Source organism: Misgurnus anguillicaudatus, chromosome 10 (genome assembly GCF_027580225.2).
Source record: "Misgurnus anguillicaudatus chromosome 10, ASM2758022v2, whole genome shotgun sequence".
Classification (NCBI taxonomy): domain Eukaryota; kingdom Metazoa; phylum Chordata; class Actinopteri; order Cypriniformes; family Cobitidae; genus Misgurnus; species Misgurnus anguillicaudatus.
Window position 1 is genome coordinate 8,150,728 of NC_073346.2, and position 16,747 is coordinate 8,167,474.

Sequence of the window (16,747 nt, forward strand, 5' to 3'; positions counted from 1 at the left end):
ATGATTTTCACAAGTTTAATGCTTTCCAAAAAATGTTCTTCTTTAAATATATAAACAAACAATATATCAAATGAAAGAACAGACCCTCTGCTTTAAAAAAATCCCGTTTCATCCTACCTTCATTAGTTCTCTTGTAATCACTCTCAAATATGGGTAGGTTTCTTCAAAAACACCCAATTTTGAGCAAAACGCTGGTGGATAATAGCGGTATTGCGGAAAGACGGAAAATCTCGTCATTGGCGGGGAAGTGTTATCTCCTAATTGACGAGATATCTCGTCAATGGCGGCGAAAGAGTTAATTTCAACAATTACTAATACTTTATTAAAATCTTGATAACGTTAGTTAATGCACATTGAACTAACATGAACAAACAATTAAAAGCTTTATTTCTATTAACTAACATTAACAAAGATGAATAAATACTGTAACAAATGTATTGCTCATGGTTTGTTCAGGTTAGTTAATACATTAACTAATGTTAACTAATGAACCTAATTGGAAAGTGTTACCTTTTTTTAATGGATCACCCAACGACAACCAACCACTTCATTTAACTTTTATTTTATTTTAAGTTATAAAAACTTTTAATTCACATACATTTTTATAATATACTCAATATATAGTATATATACTTTTCCCTCAGGGTTTTCCTCCTAAGAGTTTTTTTCAACCCCTTTGGAGTCAGCTGACAAGTTGCATTATTACTATAAAGTTAGTCTTGTGATTTTGAGAATTTGTAGATTCTACCTTTTGGTAAACGTGAATTCTGAATGTAAATTTTTTTATTTGATTTACATAACATTTACATGAATTTACCATGTGCGTTTATACTAAAAGACTTACAAATGTGAATGCATTTTGTCTGTGACCTTACTTATTACGTAATCACTTTGAAAGCTCACATGTTACATATGTGAAACGCATACTTGCGGACCATTTTAAACAATAAACTGACACAAAGACATCAATTAGTATCATTCCACATAAAACAACATCAGAACGGACCTCTTTCTCCACAATTGTATACACTGGAGCGGTAGTTTCACATACATCATGCGTGACCTTTCCGCAGGATTATGTTATACGTAAGGTCAAGCTGGCGTGTCACAGCGCTAGTGCAAACCGAGAAGTTGTGGTTAAAAAGTACTTATTTTTTGGTGAAATTATGATTGTTTCGCTAGATAAGAGACCCTTATGCATCGGTTGGGATCGTTTAGAGTCCCTTGAAGCTGCATTGAAAGTGTAAACTGTTGAGGTTCAAAAAAGGCCACTGTATGGAGAAAAAACCTGGAATGTAATTAATTTCTTTTCGACTGAACATCTTAGATGACTAAGGGTGTCACGATTTCGATTTTAAATCGAAATCGATCGAAATTAAGTCACAGCTTCGAACTTCGAATTAAAAAATGGGATCGTCGATGCTGCCACGCCCCCATTTCACGTCTGGTCGGCTTGCCAAGCGAGGAAAAAAACTCTCAGAGATGCCTTTAAAAACATCTGTCCAGCAGAAAGCGATCATATTTTAAACACGAGGGATGTATTGCTACAACTCCTTGAAATGCATTTCATAAACAGGATTAACAGTGATCTGACTTTGGACAGAGCGCAGCTCTCTGCATGTGCGCGATAGTGAGGGAGGCGCAAGATGCAGCGGGTTATATTTTAAACAAAAGGATAGTTTGCCTCAGCTTGCATAAAAAACTCATAAAACTGAACAAATACATAAGGATTACTACTTTAGTTTATGTTCAGACTTCGGACAGATGCGAGAGCGCGTGCAAGTGAGACAGAGAGAAGCGCAGCTGCTTATGATGCTGGATTTATTTCAGATGCTATGAGTCCAAGACACACGCATTAAGTCCATGTGGATTAAGTCCATGTTAGAGATACGTGGATGGACTATTATTTCATCCGCAACCGCATAACAAAACTCATCATCCGTCCACCATCCATCCGCAACGTTTCTGACCAGTTTTCAAAACCGCACCCGCCCGCCATCCGCTGACTGGGCGATGCAAGGCGTTGCTGATGACAGCCGCGAGACTAGAAAGCTCTAGAATATCAGCAGTGAACTCCGATCGGCGCACAGGGACAAAAATAAATAAATAAATAGCCTAAATTAAACGCACAAATTACATAGCCTGCACTGGTGTCATCCTGATTTACCACTTTGTAAAACTTATTCCAGGCAACCCTTTTCTGACATTCTATTTCCTTTGTTTTTAATTCTCATTTTTGGAGTTTGCCACGTACCTCCTTCGCCAGCGTTGATAAGAGCTGTGTCAAAATGTATCCTCATTTCTCCGCACTGTTAATGATAGAACGAATGGATCCTTAACAGCCGAGGATATCCCAAACAATTAAAAGCTTTATTAAATAAAAGTGTGTATTTATTAGAAAACTTTTTCTTGTCACTGTTTTAGTATTATAAGTTACGTTTTGTGTTAATATTATTATGTTTATGTTGCGTATATTTCTAGGTTGATTATTTGATATGCTGTTGAATAGATTAATCTACATCAATGTGTCATATGTTCTAAAATAAATTAATATATTTCTGATTACATATTTATTTTAATAAGTCAGAAATGTCTCCGCTGTTTTCTGCTGACAGGCACGGTGGGCGCTACTGGGGGCGTGTGCAGCAGGTGACACAAATTGTGGGTCCTCAGAAGGCTAGACCGTCTCATTTCAGTTCTCTTCTTGAACTTCTGTGGCTGCCAATATGAAAGGCAGAGAGGTCGCGTGCTTAGAAGGACACAGCTTATAACACGCAGTCGACCGAATTTAATTAAAATATTATTTTTCGTCACGTCATCCGCCCGATCCATGTAATGCATGTAACTGCCAACCGCGCATAGTCCATGTGTGTGCAAGAAGGAATCCTCTCTCTACAAGCTCTCGCGTTAAGTGAAGCCCACAAACCCCTATGCGAGTTGTGCATGTTAATGTTAAAGTATTATAATAATAATAATAAATAATGGCATATCATTTTTGTCTAAATTATATGCCATATAAAAAATATGTAAAAATCGAGAATCGGATCGAATCGTGATCTTAGAATCGAAAATGTAATCGAATCGAGGATTTGGAGAATCGTGACACCCCTATAGATGACATGGGGGTAAGTAAATGATCAGAATTTTTTATGAAAGTGGAGTAATCCTTTAAGTACAGTCGCACTGAATTTTGGAGGGAATCCAGCTGTAAGATTTCTAAACAAGGTGAAACAGCATTCAACTGTACATTTAGCTTCAGCTGTATTATAAAATGATGTGCCTATAAAGTTGAAGAGTAAAAACACATCTCTTTACCATTGCATTCCCTTACTAAGCACTTTAACGCTCTGTTATTTGCTCAGTTACAGCTGACTGCTGTGTGTTATGATAGTAATTTACTAGGATCTACCTTACCTCAACCACCAGAGTTTCATTAGTTGGTCCAGTAGAGGTGAGACTCTCTGGACGGTTGTAGGGTCTCTTGTAGTCAAACACAGCTCCAGCGATGGGGTGTCTGCCAGGCCAGTCCACCGTCCAGCGCCCGTTGAGATGATATTTCCTCTGGAGGTTCCTCAAGGCCAGGTATGAACTAGAGGAGTTAAGCTCCATCACACGAATGCTACGTGCTCCAGCTGGTATGGTGACCACCCGGTAATACTCTAAAGAGAGAGATTTAGTATAGGTTTAGATGAAGAGACAGGGTTTAGATTAATCCAGGACTAGACCTTGTCTTGCCCTGTTACGTTTATTATTTGTATTATTATCATAGTTTGCACCCTCAAGGGTGTTTTTGTTATTCAATAAAAGTCTTTTGTTCAAGAGCAGTCTGCAATTGGGTTCTGTTTTTCCCTACACATGACAGATCTCAGACTATGAGAGAAAGCTTTAGTGATTTAATGATTTTCGCTTAACTTTACAATGACAATAGCTCTGGGGGTGTGGAGGTCCATGACCTTAGCCTGTTTTTTGTAAGGTGTGAGTCTTAGAAATGTCTCTGTTATTCACATACTGTAATTCAAGTTAAGGCCTATTCAAATCAATTGCTTCTGATCCTGAATCTCAGTTTGTATGTTTCTAGTTAGTTTGAGGTTTTGTGCCAAAGTATATAGAGGTGCTGTAAGGCTAAAGTTAGAAACGTACGACTAATGTAATGTTGTTTGGTGTATTGTCCTTTATAGATCTTGCAGGTGGAGTTGTCGCCTTTGCAGACACCACACACGTCAGGCACAGCATTGGATCCCAGCACCCTGTCACAGCCGACGCTCTGAAAACAAACATCAGAAATTAATAACTGTAAACAGTAATGACAGTCCAGTCAAATCACTCACTCAGATGTTGAAAGCAAACCATTTGTATTAATGAAATGCAAGATAAACATATGCAGAAATCAAACTGCATGCATGTGTTGATGACATGAAACCTAAAATAACATTTTGCTTTCAAAACTATTGCAATTATTAAAGGGGTAGTTCACCCAAAAATGAAAATTCTGTCATCATCTACTTACTCTCATGTTGTTACAAACCTGTATATTTTTTCTGATTTTCTAAAGGAAGATCTTTTGAGGAATGTTTATAACCAAATGGATCAGAGACCCATTCACTTCCATAGTAGGGAAAAAGAAGACTATGGAAGTCAATGGGGCCTCTGATAGATTTGGTTTTCAGTTTTGGGTGAACTATCCCTTTAATCGAGAGAAAATTGTACCTCCAAAAATTTTTGATGTACAACAAGACCATATGTTGACAAAAATTGTAATAACCTAAGGAGTCAACCCACATACCTTTCAAGTTGTGTATCTTTTCTCTTCAATATTTTCAAATCTGCACAAACTACTTATGTCACAGACTCGCATCCAAAACATTATTACTGACGAATCACTCAGATGATTCATCATTTCTGCTTACATAAACTAAATCCACTTAAGTGGATTTTTTCTGCTCCACTGCAATTTATCACCATTTCATACTGAAACAATTTCTCTTTCATAATATAAAAACAGATTTGAAATGCTGTCAATTCAATTAAGCAGAATTGCAGTTGGCTCTCTTGATGCAAACATTCAGTGCCTGTCCCAGAGCGCAGTCTCTGAGGAAAGAGACTTTTATTGGGTTCTCTGAACCAAACCCCGCTTTTGCGTGAAAACACAAAGATTAAAGTAGCCGCTTAGTCGCTTTTTCTCTCAATGGGAATTTTCATGGCTGTAAAAACCGTAAAGACATCCGCTGTGATGATAACACACAAACTGTGTCAAAGTAGTCCATTACCAAAGAAAAGAGACAGCGGCATCTAAACCAGTGCTGAGAGACACTTTTATTATATGTATTACAGCTCTAAAGACAACCCTGGCAGAGGAATAAACCATCCATCTGTACAGAATATTTTGTATTCATCTGCTCAAAGTCTTAATATACTAAAAATAACTATAAATAACAACCTCGTAGTTCATTTGTGTAAGCACCTTATTATGACGTAACGTTACGTGTTGTGGGATTAATGCACTCTAGCGCCAGTAGCTCATATAACCAGTTACGTTTTAAGGTTTTTGCCTTGTATGTCAGATTAGACGCATTTAATTTTATGAATTTGTAAATGTAGAAATGGTTTCATGATCATCTATGGTTTTAAAGATATTTTGGAGCATCTAACCCTAAACCCAATCACTTCTCAACCATATAAAACACAACACGTAAGTAAAAGTACAGTCACAGGGATGTATTGCATAAATTGACAAAAAAAAAAAATATATATATATCGCATTGTAAACAATAATGCCCGCGCCACATTTTTATGTTATTATAACCTAAAGATGCTATGTGAAAGTTTGTAACAGACTTGTAACCTGTCACTTTCTTGGTATAGAAAACACATTTTTACTGAAATTAGTCAAAATGGATTTATTGCATTTTGGAACCAAACTCTTCATATATTTCCATTCCTTTAATACACATCTTTTCATGTCGTTTTATATAGTGGTTTCTCTTTTAATTTTAAACCATTGTTGCTTGGGTTTGGTGTTAGATTGGGATTTGCTTTAGGATGTCATTTTATGTAACAAAAATTAGCTCTAACACCAAAACAAAGTGACAATGGTAAAAAAATTAAAAGCACAAAAAAATTAAAAAGCAATACATAAAATGACACAAAAAGATTTGCTGTATTAAGTGAACGTGAAGGACTGGCATATCATATGCACGCAAAATTGAAATTTGGTGTATTTATTGCACGACTTTTCACACTGTGTGCTATTTATGAGAATTGGATGGCTTAATACATGCTAAGAATCATAAACAGCGTCTCTGCCATGTTTTCAATTACAACAGAAATAATTTCTACCCTTTTTTATAAAAACTATGAAAAATGTGATCCACTTACAATGACAGTCTACCTGACAAACGGATAGCACAATAAAAGTTAAAAATACAAAATTCACTAAACATAAGCGCCGATTTCTTATTCCCCCGGTGGTGCTTGGCACAATGTCACACAACGCTTAGGTTGCATAGCAACGGCAGAGGCTATGGGAGTGCCCATGTGCTTTGGATAGCAGGAGGAAAGCGGTGCCTTAGAGTTTGTGAAGAGCCCTTAATTCAACTTATTCATCAAAACGTAGATATTACAACTCATGAGATTCCCCAATCAGAGAGGCTCCCAAATTTTAAAAGCGTTTTTGATTAAAATTACTTGAGTATATCTGCCCTATGTCGGTGAGTGCTCGGCCATTTCAGTGGGTGCTCAAGCCCCGGAGCACCCACAGGAGCGGTGCATATGGTGTTAGGAATAGCGTGAAAAGTCACAAGGATACTACGGATTTAGTTTTGAGTGATCTTGACAACTTTAAAGATTATTCAGGCATATATTTAAAAGCATAAAGTGACTTAAGCTGACTTTAGTAAAAAACAACATAGTATGTACAACATTTTAGTGTGAAAGAGAGATCATAAATAGGGTGTGTATGTCTAAAGGCTTGTATGAATAGACTTTGTGTGAGTTTATAAGGTTTATAACATTATTTTTTAAATCTAAAGTAGAGTGCTCTCACACAGTTTGTGTTTTGGTTGTTGCTTGGACACTTGTCCGTGAACAGCCTCATCTTTACCATATTAGTCAAGCAGATAAATTGTAAATTACAATTTCAAGGTTATTTACAGTGTTTAGTCACGGCTTAAAGCTGTGAGTGTGAAATGTCATTCTTACCTCACAGATACCGTCAATGCAGACATCAGACCTGTCCTGTGTACAGAGCGTGCCATCTCGAACTTTACTCGAGAGGGCAAAGAAAAAGTCGTAGCCTTCAGCATAGCAGTAGAGCTTACACACATCTTGATCTAAAACAACGACAACAATAATTACACATAATAATCATAGAAAAGTTTTACATTTAATAAGTATTAAAGTATTACAAGTTATAACATTTTATTCATGACCACACTATATTACCATTCAACCACCAGCCCACAAAGTAGCAGTGTATTACTATATTCCCTTCACATTAAGCAACAATAAAGTTAATTTCGACCAACCGTCCACCCGTGTGTAGGGTTTCCATTTGTAGTGCCATCCACGGAAAGGCTTGCTGTTGAACTCGGCACACTGCACAGCTCGGAAATCTACAGCGTTGTGAGGACAATCTTCAGTATTACATGTTTTATAAGTGCGAGATGAACCTTCGCAAAACTTGCCACCATACATCGGCCTGTGACAGAGGACAAAACAGACAGATGGAAAAATATTACAACAACTGCCTAGCAAGCAATAGTCATCTTACTATCTGTGTGATGCAAATTTCTACTTCTACTCTAACCTATAACTTTCTTTGTTACTATGGTCTAAATGTACCTTGGGTTGATACAGTGTCTCTCTTTGTAGGTCACTCCACTTTCACAGGTCCTAGAGCAGCTGGACCAGCCAGACCAGGCTGACCATTGACCATGAACTGGCTTTGGACCTTCATCGCCCTGCTTTACACACTGACCACGACGACACCACTGCAAAAAAATACAGTCTTAGTGCTGATGCTGTACAAAGTATTGTTGTGTACATGTATGTAACAATAAAAATTCATCATTTACTCACTCTTATATTCTCACAAACCTCTGTGAAACACAAAATGTGACGTTTGAACAGGCCTGGGCGCTAGGATGGCATAACTGGGGGGCATATAAATTCTTTGGGGGGGGTCCACACTATACCTTTTTACGTTTGTCACTCTGTTTTTTTTTACAATGTAGGTCGCTGAATTGCACTACATCTTCATGTAGGCTATCTCGTTTTTTTTTGGGCACTGAGGTCATTTGCCTAAGATTAGGTAGTTGCACTCAGTGGATAAATTCAGTTATACACGTTATTAACAAAATCATTATATCAAAGTATATGACTGAATTTAGCTCTCTGTTAAGAAAACTGAGAGGGGGCACAAATTCTTTCTGGGGGGCCATGCCCCCTTTGCCCCAAGTGGCGCCGGGCCTGCTTTTGAAGAATGTCTTGGCACTCTTTATATAACATAAGTATGATGGCTGAGTCCGTCTAGCTCCAAAATGGCAAGATATTCTTTAAAAAATCTCCTTTTGTGTAAAGTCAAACAAATTTTTATCCACATGAGGGTTTAGGGGTCAACAATTTTCTTATTAGACCAGCATCATACAGTTTATGCATTCTGTCACATTTCAATTCCCATTGGACACAATTAAATCTAATACAGTAATAAAACAATTATGTGACCTTTGTTCAGAGGACATGTAGAAAGTACAGCAAGTAAATAAACCTAATTCCCAGTCCAGCACTCTTAACACACGTTCTGTAACAGCAACATGAGACGCTTCCTCGTGTGATCCAACTGATATTTCCTGAAAGCAGATATCTGGGATTCCTACAGCAGACTGTCATTATTAAAGCTGCATACTGTCATTCTCTCTCACTTGGAATAAAGCGGATTAAACTATCGTGTCCAATATATTGCAAACCAAGCACCCCCAAGAGCCATCGCTCGAACACATGCAAAAAACATCTCAATCTGTTTCTCTAGCGCAGACCACCAGTGCTAGCCTCTCTATCAGCCAGATATGACATGTGTTGGAATAAGAAAACATGTTTGCGAGAGACGTCCTTGTCTTCCCTGATCACCCGAACCCCTACACCCCGGACCAGGCCTGTAATTACCCTGATGCCCAAATGCACTTCACTAACAAAAGAGAGTAAAGAGACATCCCAGGAGAACTGCATGAGCTCATTAAACCCAATCTGCTGTGAAGGGTCTGATTCAGTGGAAAGGCATCCATAGAGAAGACATAAAGGGAGAGAGAAGAAGAATGAAGAAATATTGAATCTGACAACTAAAACTAAATAACAGCTGTCTGTCTGTCATTCTATTGTTTGTCTATCGTTCAATTGTTTATGTCTGTCTGTCACTCATTCTACTTTTCCTGTTTGTTATTACATTGTGTCTGTCTGTCTGTCATTCTGTCATTCTATTGTTTCTGTCATTCTGTTGTTTCGGTCATTCTATCATCTCTGTCATTCTATTATGTCTGTATGTCACTCATTATATTGTGTCTTTCTGTCTGTAATTCTATTGTGTCTATCTGCCATTTTGTTATGTCTGTCTGTTACTCATTATATTGTGTCTGTCTGTCTGTCTGTCATTCTATCATCTCTGTCTGTCTGTCATTCTATTGTGTCTGTCTGTCTGTCTGTCTGTCAGTCATTCTATTATGCCTGTCTGTCACTTATTATATTGTGTCTGTCTGTCTGTCTGTCTGTCTGTCATTCTATTGTGTCTGTAGGTCTCTTATTCTATTGTGTCTGTCTGTCTGTCTGTCTTTCATTCTATTGTGTATGTCTGTCATTCTTATGTGTCTGTGTGTCTGTCTCTTATTCAATTGTGTTTGTCTGTCTTTCATTCTATCATCTTTGTCTGTCTGTCATTCTATTGTATCTGTCTGTCTGTAATTCTATTGTGTCTGTCTGTCATTCTATTATGTCTGTCTGTCACTCATTATATTGTGTCTGTCTGTCTGTCATTCTATTGTCTCTGTCTGTCATTCTATTGTGTGTGTCTGTCTGTCACTCATTATATTGTGTCTGTCTGTCTGTCTGTCTGTCATTCTAATGTCTCTGTCTCTCATTCTATTGTGTCTGCCTGTCTGTCATTCTATTATGTCTGTCTGTCTGTCACTCATTATATTGTGTCTGTCTGTCTGTCATTCTATTGTGTCTGTCTGTCTTTCATTCTATTGTGTATGTCTGTCATTCTTATGTGTCTGTCTGTCTCTCATTGTATTGTGTTTGTCTGTCTGTCATTCTATTGTCCCTGTCTGTCATTCCATTGTGTCTTTCTGTCTGTCATTCTATTGTGTCTGTCTGTCTGTCTGTCTGTATGTCTGTCTGTCATTCAATTGTTTGTCTGTTATTCTATCATCTCTGTCTGTCTGTCATTCTATTGTGTCTGTCTGTCTGTCATTCTATTGTGTCTGTCTGTCACTCACTCTATTGTGTCTGTCTGTATGTCATTCTATCATCTCTGTCTGTCTGTTATTCTATTGTGTCTATCTGTCATTCATTCTATTGTGTCTGTCTGTCTCTTATTCTATTGCGCCTGTCTGTCATTCTATTGTGTCTGTCTGTCACTCATTCTATTGTGTCTGTCTGTCTGTCATTCTATCATCTCTGTCTGTCTGTCTGTCAATCTATCATTTCTGTCTGTCTGTCATTCTATTGTTTGTCTGTCATTCTATTGTGCCTGTCTGTCATACTATTGTGTCTCTCTGACTTGCTATTGTGTCTGTCTGTCTGTCATTCTATTGTGTCTGTCTGTCACTCATTCTATTGTGTCTGTCTGTCTTTCTGTCTGTCTCTTATTCTATCATCTCTGTCTGCCTGTCATTCTATTGCACCTGCATGTCATTCTATCATCTCTGACCGTCTGTCTGTCTGTCTGTCATTCTATTGTGTCTGTCTGTCTCTCATTCTATTGTTCGTCTTTCATTCGGTTATGTTCATCTGTCATATTGTGTCTGTCTGTCTGTCTGTCATTCTATTGTTTGTCTGTCATACTATTGTGTCTCTCTGTCTGCCATTCTATTGTGTCTGTCTATCTGTCATTCTATTGTTTGTATGTATTTCTATTGTGCCTGTCTCTCATACTACTGTGTCTTTCTGTCATTTTATTGTGTTTGTCTGTCATTCTATTATCTCTGTCTGTCTGTCATTCCGTTGTTTGTCTGTCACTCCATTTTGTCTTTCTGTCTGTCATTCTATTGTGTCTGTCTGTCTGTCTGTCTGTCTCTTATTATATCATCTCTGTCTGCCTGTCATTCTATTGCACATGTCTGTCATTCTATCATCTCTCTCTGTCTGTCTGTCTGTCTGTCTGTCTGCCTGTCTGTCTCTGTCTGTCTGTCTGTCATTCTATTGTGTCTGTCTGTCTCTCATTCTATTGTTTGTCTTTCATTCGGTTATGTCCGTCTGTCATATTGTGTCTGTCTGTCTGTCTGTCATTCTATTGTGTCTGTCTATCTGTCATTCTATTGTTTGTCTGTCATTATATTGTGTGTGTCTGTCTGTCTGTCATTCTATTGTGTCTGTCTATCTGTCATTCTATTGTTTGTCTGTCATTCTATTGTGCCTGTCTCTCATACTACTGTGTCTTTCTGTCATTCTATTGTGTCTATCTTTCTGTCATTCTATTATCTCTGTCTGTCTGTCATTCCATTGTTTGTCAGTCATTCTTTTGTATCTGTCTGTCTGTCATTCTATTGTTTGTCTGTCATTTTATTATTTGTCTCTCATTCTATTGTGTGTGTCTGTCTGTCATTATATTGTGTCTGTCTGTCTGTTATGTTATTGTTTGTCTGTCATTCTATTGTTTGTCTGTCATTCTATAGTGCCTCTCTGTCATACTATTGTGTCTGTCTGCCTGTCATTCTATTGTTTATGTTTGTCATACTATTGCGTCTGTCTGTCATTCTATCAAGTCTGTCTGTCTGCTGTTCTATCTGAATCTGTCTGCTGTCCCTGTCAGTCTGCTTGTCCTTTCATCTGTCTGACAGTTCTCATGTGAACAACCTTTATTGTGCACATCACCATCACCAGTTTCATTTCCTTTCTGGACTCACAGCATGAAATCTCTTTCACTCTGGTGGCATTTACACACCAGCCCTTCTCTGCTTTGCCTCCCTGGAAACACTTGTTCAAGACACAAGACATCTGTTAAAACCTATTCAAAAGAAAAAACAAAAACCCCCAAAACCATTTTCTCTCTCCTGCAGTTAATGACATGAGCTAAATAACCATTAATGTTTAAACTTATTCACTGAGAGAAAAGTACGGTGGGGAACAGACCTTTTGGCTTTAGTGCCACACGAGCTGAAAGGGAACAGTTTATAGAAGGATTCTTTTTTAGACGAGACTGTGTCTCACCATTTCCGGACCACAGGCTGAACCTTCAGCCGCCGGCATGAACTTGGTCTCGCATTTTCTTCCGACCCGGTGGCACCACAGGGCTTTGCAGATGTCCTGTATAACAAATATCAGACAGAAGTGTTAATACAGATTTAATGAAGAACTTACATGTGTCAAAAGATCAACAGGTCAGAAATCATCCGAGATCTACTACGAACTACACAATGAATATTGAATGAATAATACACATCTGGCGTGACTGTCCAAAAACCACTCGAACGAGTCTTTTGCACTCTGAAATTAACAGTGATGTATTTTAAACATTTGCACACATTCTGTATGTGAATCTTTTGATAAAGTAGCTTTGTTTTAAAGAAAACATGACATTATAGTTTTAAAGGACAGATTATGAAAACTTTTATGAATACATAAGTTAAAGATATTTTTAATCCATTTAGCATAACGATACAATGTGTATAACAAATATTTCCTGTATCTAATACTGCTGTAATTACCACCAAATCAAGCATTTCAGATACTTTTCCCTTCAATATAGTTTTGTTGAGTTTATCTGAGAATGAGAAATGATAGGCCAGCAGATTCCCCATCTGAAGATTAAATGAATAAATTCAACTTTTAACTGACTGATAGCTGCATGCTATGAAATACCAAAAAGTGATATTTTGTATTTACCCTGCCCACCTGGATGTGATCACATCTTTATTCAAGATGTAATAAGTCTCTTGAAGTATATGCAAACAAGTTTAATTGTTAAAATTATTATTGAAACCTACTAAACAATTTATCTGACTTGCCAAAAAAAGTTTTACTACCTTGTAAAGACAGCCCCCCACAGTATATATCTATATGTCCAACATTTTATTCGATCACTATAAAACAGAAACAGTGAGAACGGCTGCATGTTTTATATGTCTGTATTATTCACATCTGGATTATTGTATCATATTTTGACAATGGCAGCAGTTTTCCCAGAGTGATCACGGCCCAAATCCCAGCACAAGTTTCACAGCTGTCTGTTAAAGTGAGATCTCCTCAAACCCCTCCCGTGTTATCCCTGCTGAGCACCAGGAGAGAGCTCTATATCTAAAACTGCCAACAAGACCACGCTGATGCTAATTTATAGTGAAACCAGTGGGAGCTCTGGGTGACAGAACAGTTTTGCACACCAAACATTGACAATACTTTATCTTTTTTTGATATTCACCACCTTGCTAAAATATCTTAAGTAGATTCCTGACAAAAAAAAACTTCACATCTGCTGCTAAAAACAAGGTACAACGGATGTCAATGGAGTCATGGCGTACCTATAGTCACGTAGTTTAGTCACGTCATTTTTTGATTCTTTGTCATTGATTCTTTTTTGATTCTTTCTCGTGATACTGTCACGAATTTACATGTTTCTTCATTACCGTATTACAAATTTCTGTTTACGTGTCACTGTCACGTATTGGTTACTCAACTGCTTTTTCCTATTTTCAAACCATTGTCGCTTTGGTTTAGGGTTAGATTTGGTGTTTGCGTTAGGATGTAACTTTAAGTATTGGTTTATACTATTTTTTCTGATAAATTTTTTTTATATTTTATGAGTTTTAAACTTTTTTTTTGTCGCCTGGCGTTAGGGTTAGAGTTGGGTTTTGTGTAAGGATGTCATTTTATGTAAGTCTAACTCTAAACAGAAGCGACAATGGTAAGAAAATAGGACAAAACAGCTGAGTAACCAATATGTGACAATGACACGTAAACAGACATTTATGATCACCGGTTCACGGAACGAAAACCGGAAACTTTTGATGTTTTGCATGGAACAGAAACGAAACCAGAAACTTTCAAAAAATATATGTTCCGGAACAGAAACGTTTATTTAAAATAATGGTAACCGGTTAATACCGTAATTGTTTTTCGTTCTTTGACAAGATTTCTGTGGAATACTCTGTGAAGTTCACTTCCGGTCATCGTTGGCTCATCAGAGAAATGAGAAGCTTGCCACCAGCAAGTAGCCTACTCAAGCTCTAATGCTCAATCATAAATGGTAAATATTGTAGGCTACCAAGTATTTCAAGATGTTTGTTTTTTACTAATTTGTGGTGTAACGGATCGCAGTTGATCCGTGATACGTACAGATCACGACCCATAGTTTGGCTCGCATGCGATTTGCGGATTAATACGCAAATTTAAATAGAGTGAAAGTTGATCATTTGCACATGTTTCAAAGGCTTGCAAATCTTAACACTAAGTGATTTTAAACAATTTAACCACCAAAAGGGAAGCACTATTTTCTGTACGCACAGACACACATGTGGTTGAATGTGTCCGGTCCAACTCCAATCAAATGTGATTATCCCTATACCCTTCAAAGATCAGAACTCTTGATGTATAAACTTGAGAGAGAGTTGCTCTACTGTGTCTCATACTGTAGTCCATTAAAATACATTTGGCAAATTACAGTAATGTCGCTTACATAATGTCGCCTTTTTTAATGTTTGATAACAAGATAGAGACTTAAGGAAATTATGTAGACTAATAATTTAAGTTTAATGTCCTAATGATCAGCCTACTTATTTGTATGTCCCACCTACCCAGTCTCCTGAGGTTGTGTATAAATAGCACGAAGTGTAAAACTCGTGCAGTACATGCGCCAAATTCCACTTTGGCGTGCATGTGATATGCGGGTCCTTCCCATTCACTTGAACGGGGCATCTTTTTTTGTCGTTTTATTTATTGGTTTCTCGATTTTTTTGTGTTTTTGTAAACCATTTTCGCTTGGGTTTAGGGTTAGATTTTAGATTTGCTTAATGAGGTTATTTAATATACAGGTTTCTCAATGTTTTTGTCCATATTTAAGCCATGGTCGCTTGGAGTTGGGGTTAGAGTTGGGGTTTGGGTTAGGATGTAATTTTTATGTAACAAAAAGTTGTTCTAACCCTAAACCCAAGCGAAAATGGTAATAAATAGCAAAAAATTGAGAAACCAATAAATAAAACAACAAAAAAAGATGCCCCGTTTGGGTGAATGGGGGGGACTTGCGTATCGTGTGCACGCCGGGGTGGAGTTTGGCGTGTGTATTGCGCGAGTTTTGCACTTCGTGCTATTTATACGCATTTTCAGGAGACTGGGCTGGTCCCACAGCTGACATAGAACGTTATTAACCGGTTTGGGAACTTTATTTTTTTGTTCTAACCGTTTTAGGAACATCAATTTTAGGGTTGAACCGAAAAACCGGAAACGTTAAAATACTGTTTCTGTTCGGAACGAACCAATTGGGAAAAAATTCTGGTTCAAAGCCCTGTTATGGTCAGGAAAAAGAATAAAAAAATTACGTGACTATAGGTATCAGCAAATAAACTCGAAGTTAAACCTTTTAAAGGTACGAAAATGATTTTGTATTTCTATTTTACCACATACATAAAGAATAAGTGTAGCATTATAATATCTGAATACATGTAGTTCACTCGACCCATCTCAATCATTTTGATAATAACTAAGTTATTCACTGTGCAGTTATAATCATAATCATTCCTGTCACTCAGAAGTGCCAATGCACAAAACTTTTCCTATTAGACTGCATATAAATAGTGAATGTCAGGACAATAGATGCTGAGCAAACAGAGGTTCCCACTGGCGACCGTCCAAAGTATATTTAGCTTTGCTTCTGCTTCACGAGACCACGTTGGCCCGGAGAGTATCGAGAGAAATCTGCCAGAGCAGCACTCTATCAGATTTCTCTATGGGAAATTCTAACTTTAGATGACGAGACAGAGAATAATGATCATAGATGCATTATGCTTTGCCTGAATTACTGCACTTGGCGGATATTTAGAGCTGCTTAACATATTTCAACTGAGAAACAAAGCAAGAGATCTCTGAGGTGTGTGAGTATGCGGTGATATCACAAGCAATTGATCAGTAAAATACACAAAACACCTCGCGTGAGGGGAATATTACGAACTCCCTGTAGTAATGGATGCTGGACAAAGTTCAGTTTTTGATCTCAACCATGTTGAGATCCCATTAGATTGGTATGTGAAATGATGCATTGTCTAGAAGCTTGGCATTCCATTTCTGATCTGATTTACAGTATACATGTCTGATAAACATCTACTTATCTGGTAACACTTTACAATAAGGTTGTATTTGTTAACATGAATTAACAATAAACAGTACTTCTACAGCATTTGTCAATCTAAAGTACTATTCGCACAGGATTAGTATTATCTGGGGACCTCGTGTGATTTAGAAATTACACCCCTACAGTTTTGTGTGGCCGGTTTGCACGGGATAAGCAAGGCCTGATTTGACTCACAGTTACTGACTTGATGTTGAGGCTGAA

General features: G+C 37.5%; 1 protein-coding gene across 1 annotated transcript in view; it reads right to left on the reverse strand.

Moving 5' to 3' along the window:
• The window catches only part of adamts16 (ADAM metallopeptidase with thrombospondin type 1 motif, 16), a 93,675-nt gene that overhangs the window by 35,923 nt on the left and 41,005 nt on the right, over positions 1-16,747 (reverse strand). The window contains exons 11-16 of the mRNA XM_073871844.1: positions 12,418-12,513; positions 7,840-7,988; positions 7,524-7,696; positions 7,198-7,328; positions 4,141-4,264; positions 3,415-3,659 (exon numbers count right to left, since the gene is read on the reverse strand). Coding sequence (XP_073727945.1) covers positions 3,415-3,659; positions 4,141-4,264; positions 7,198-7,328; positions 7,524-7,696; positions 7,840-7,988; positions 12,418-12,513 — 918 coding nt within the window. The remainder of the gene's footprint in view (positions 1-3,414; positions 3,660-4,140; positions 4,265-7,197; positions 7,329-7,523; positions 7,697-7,839; positions 7,989-12,417; positions 12,514-16,747) is intronic.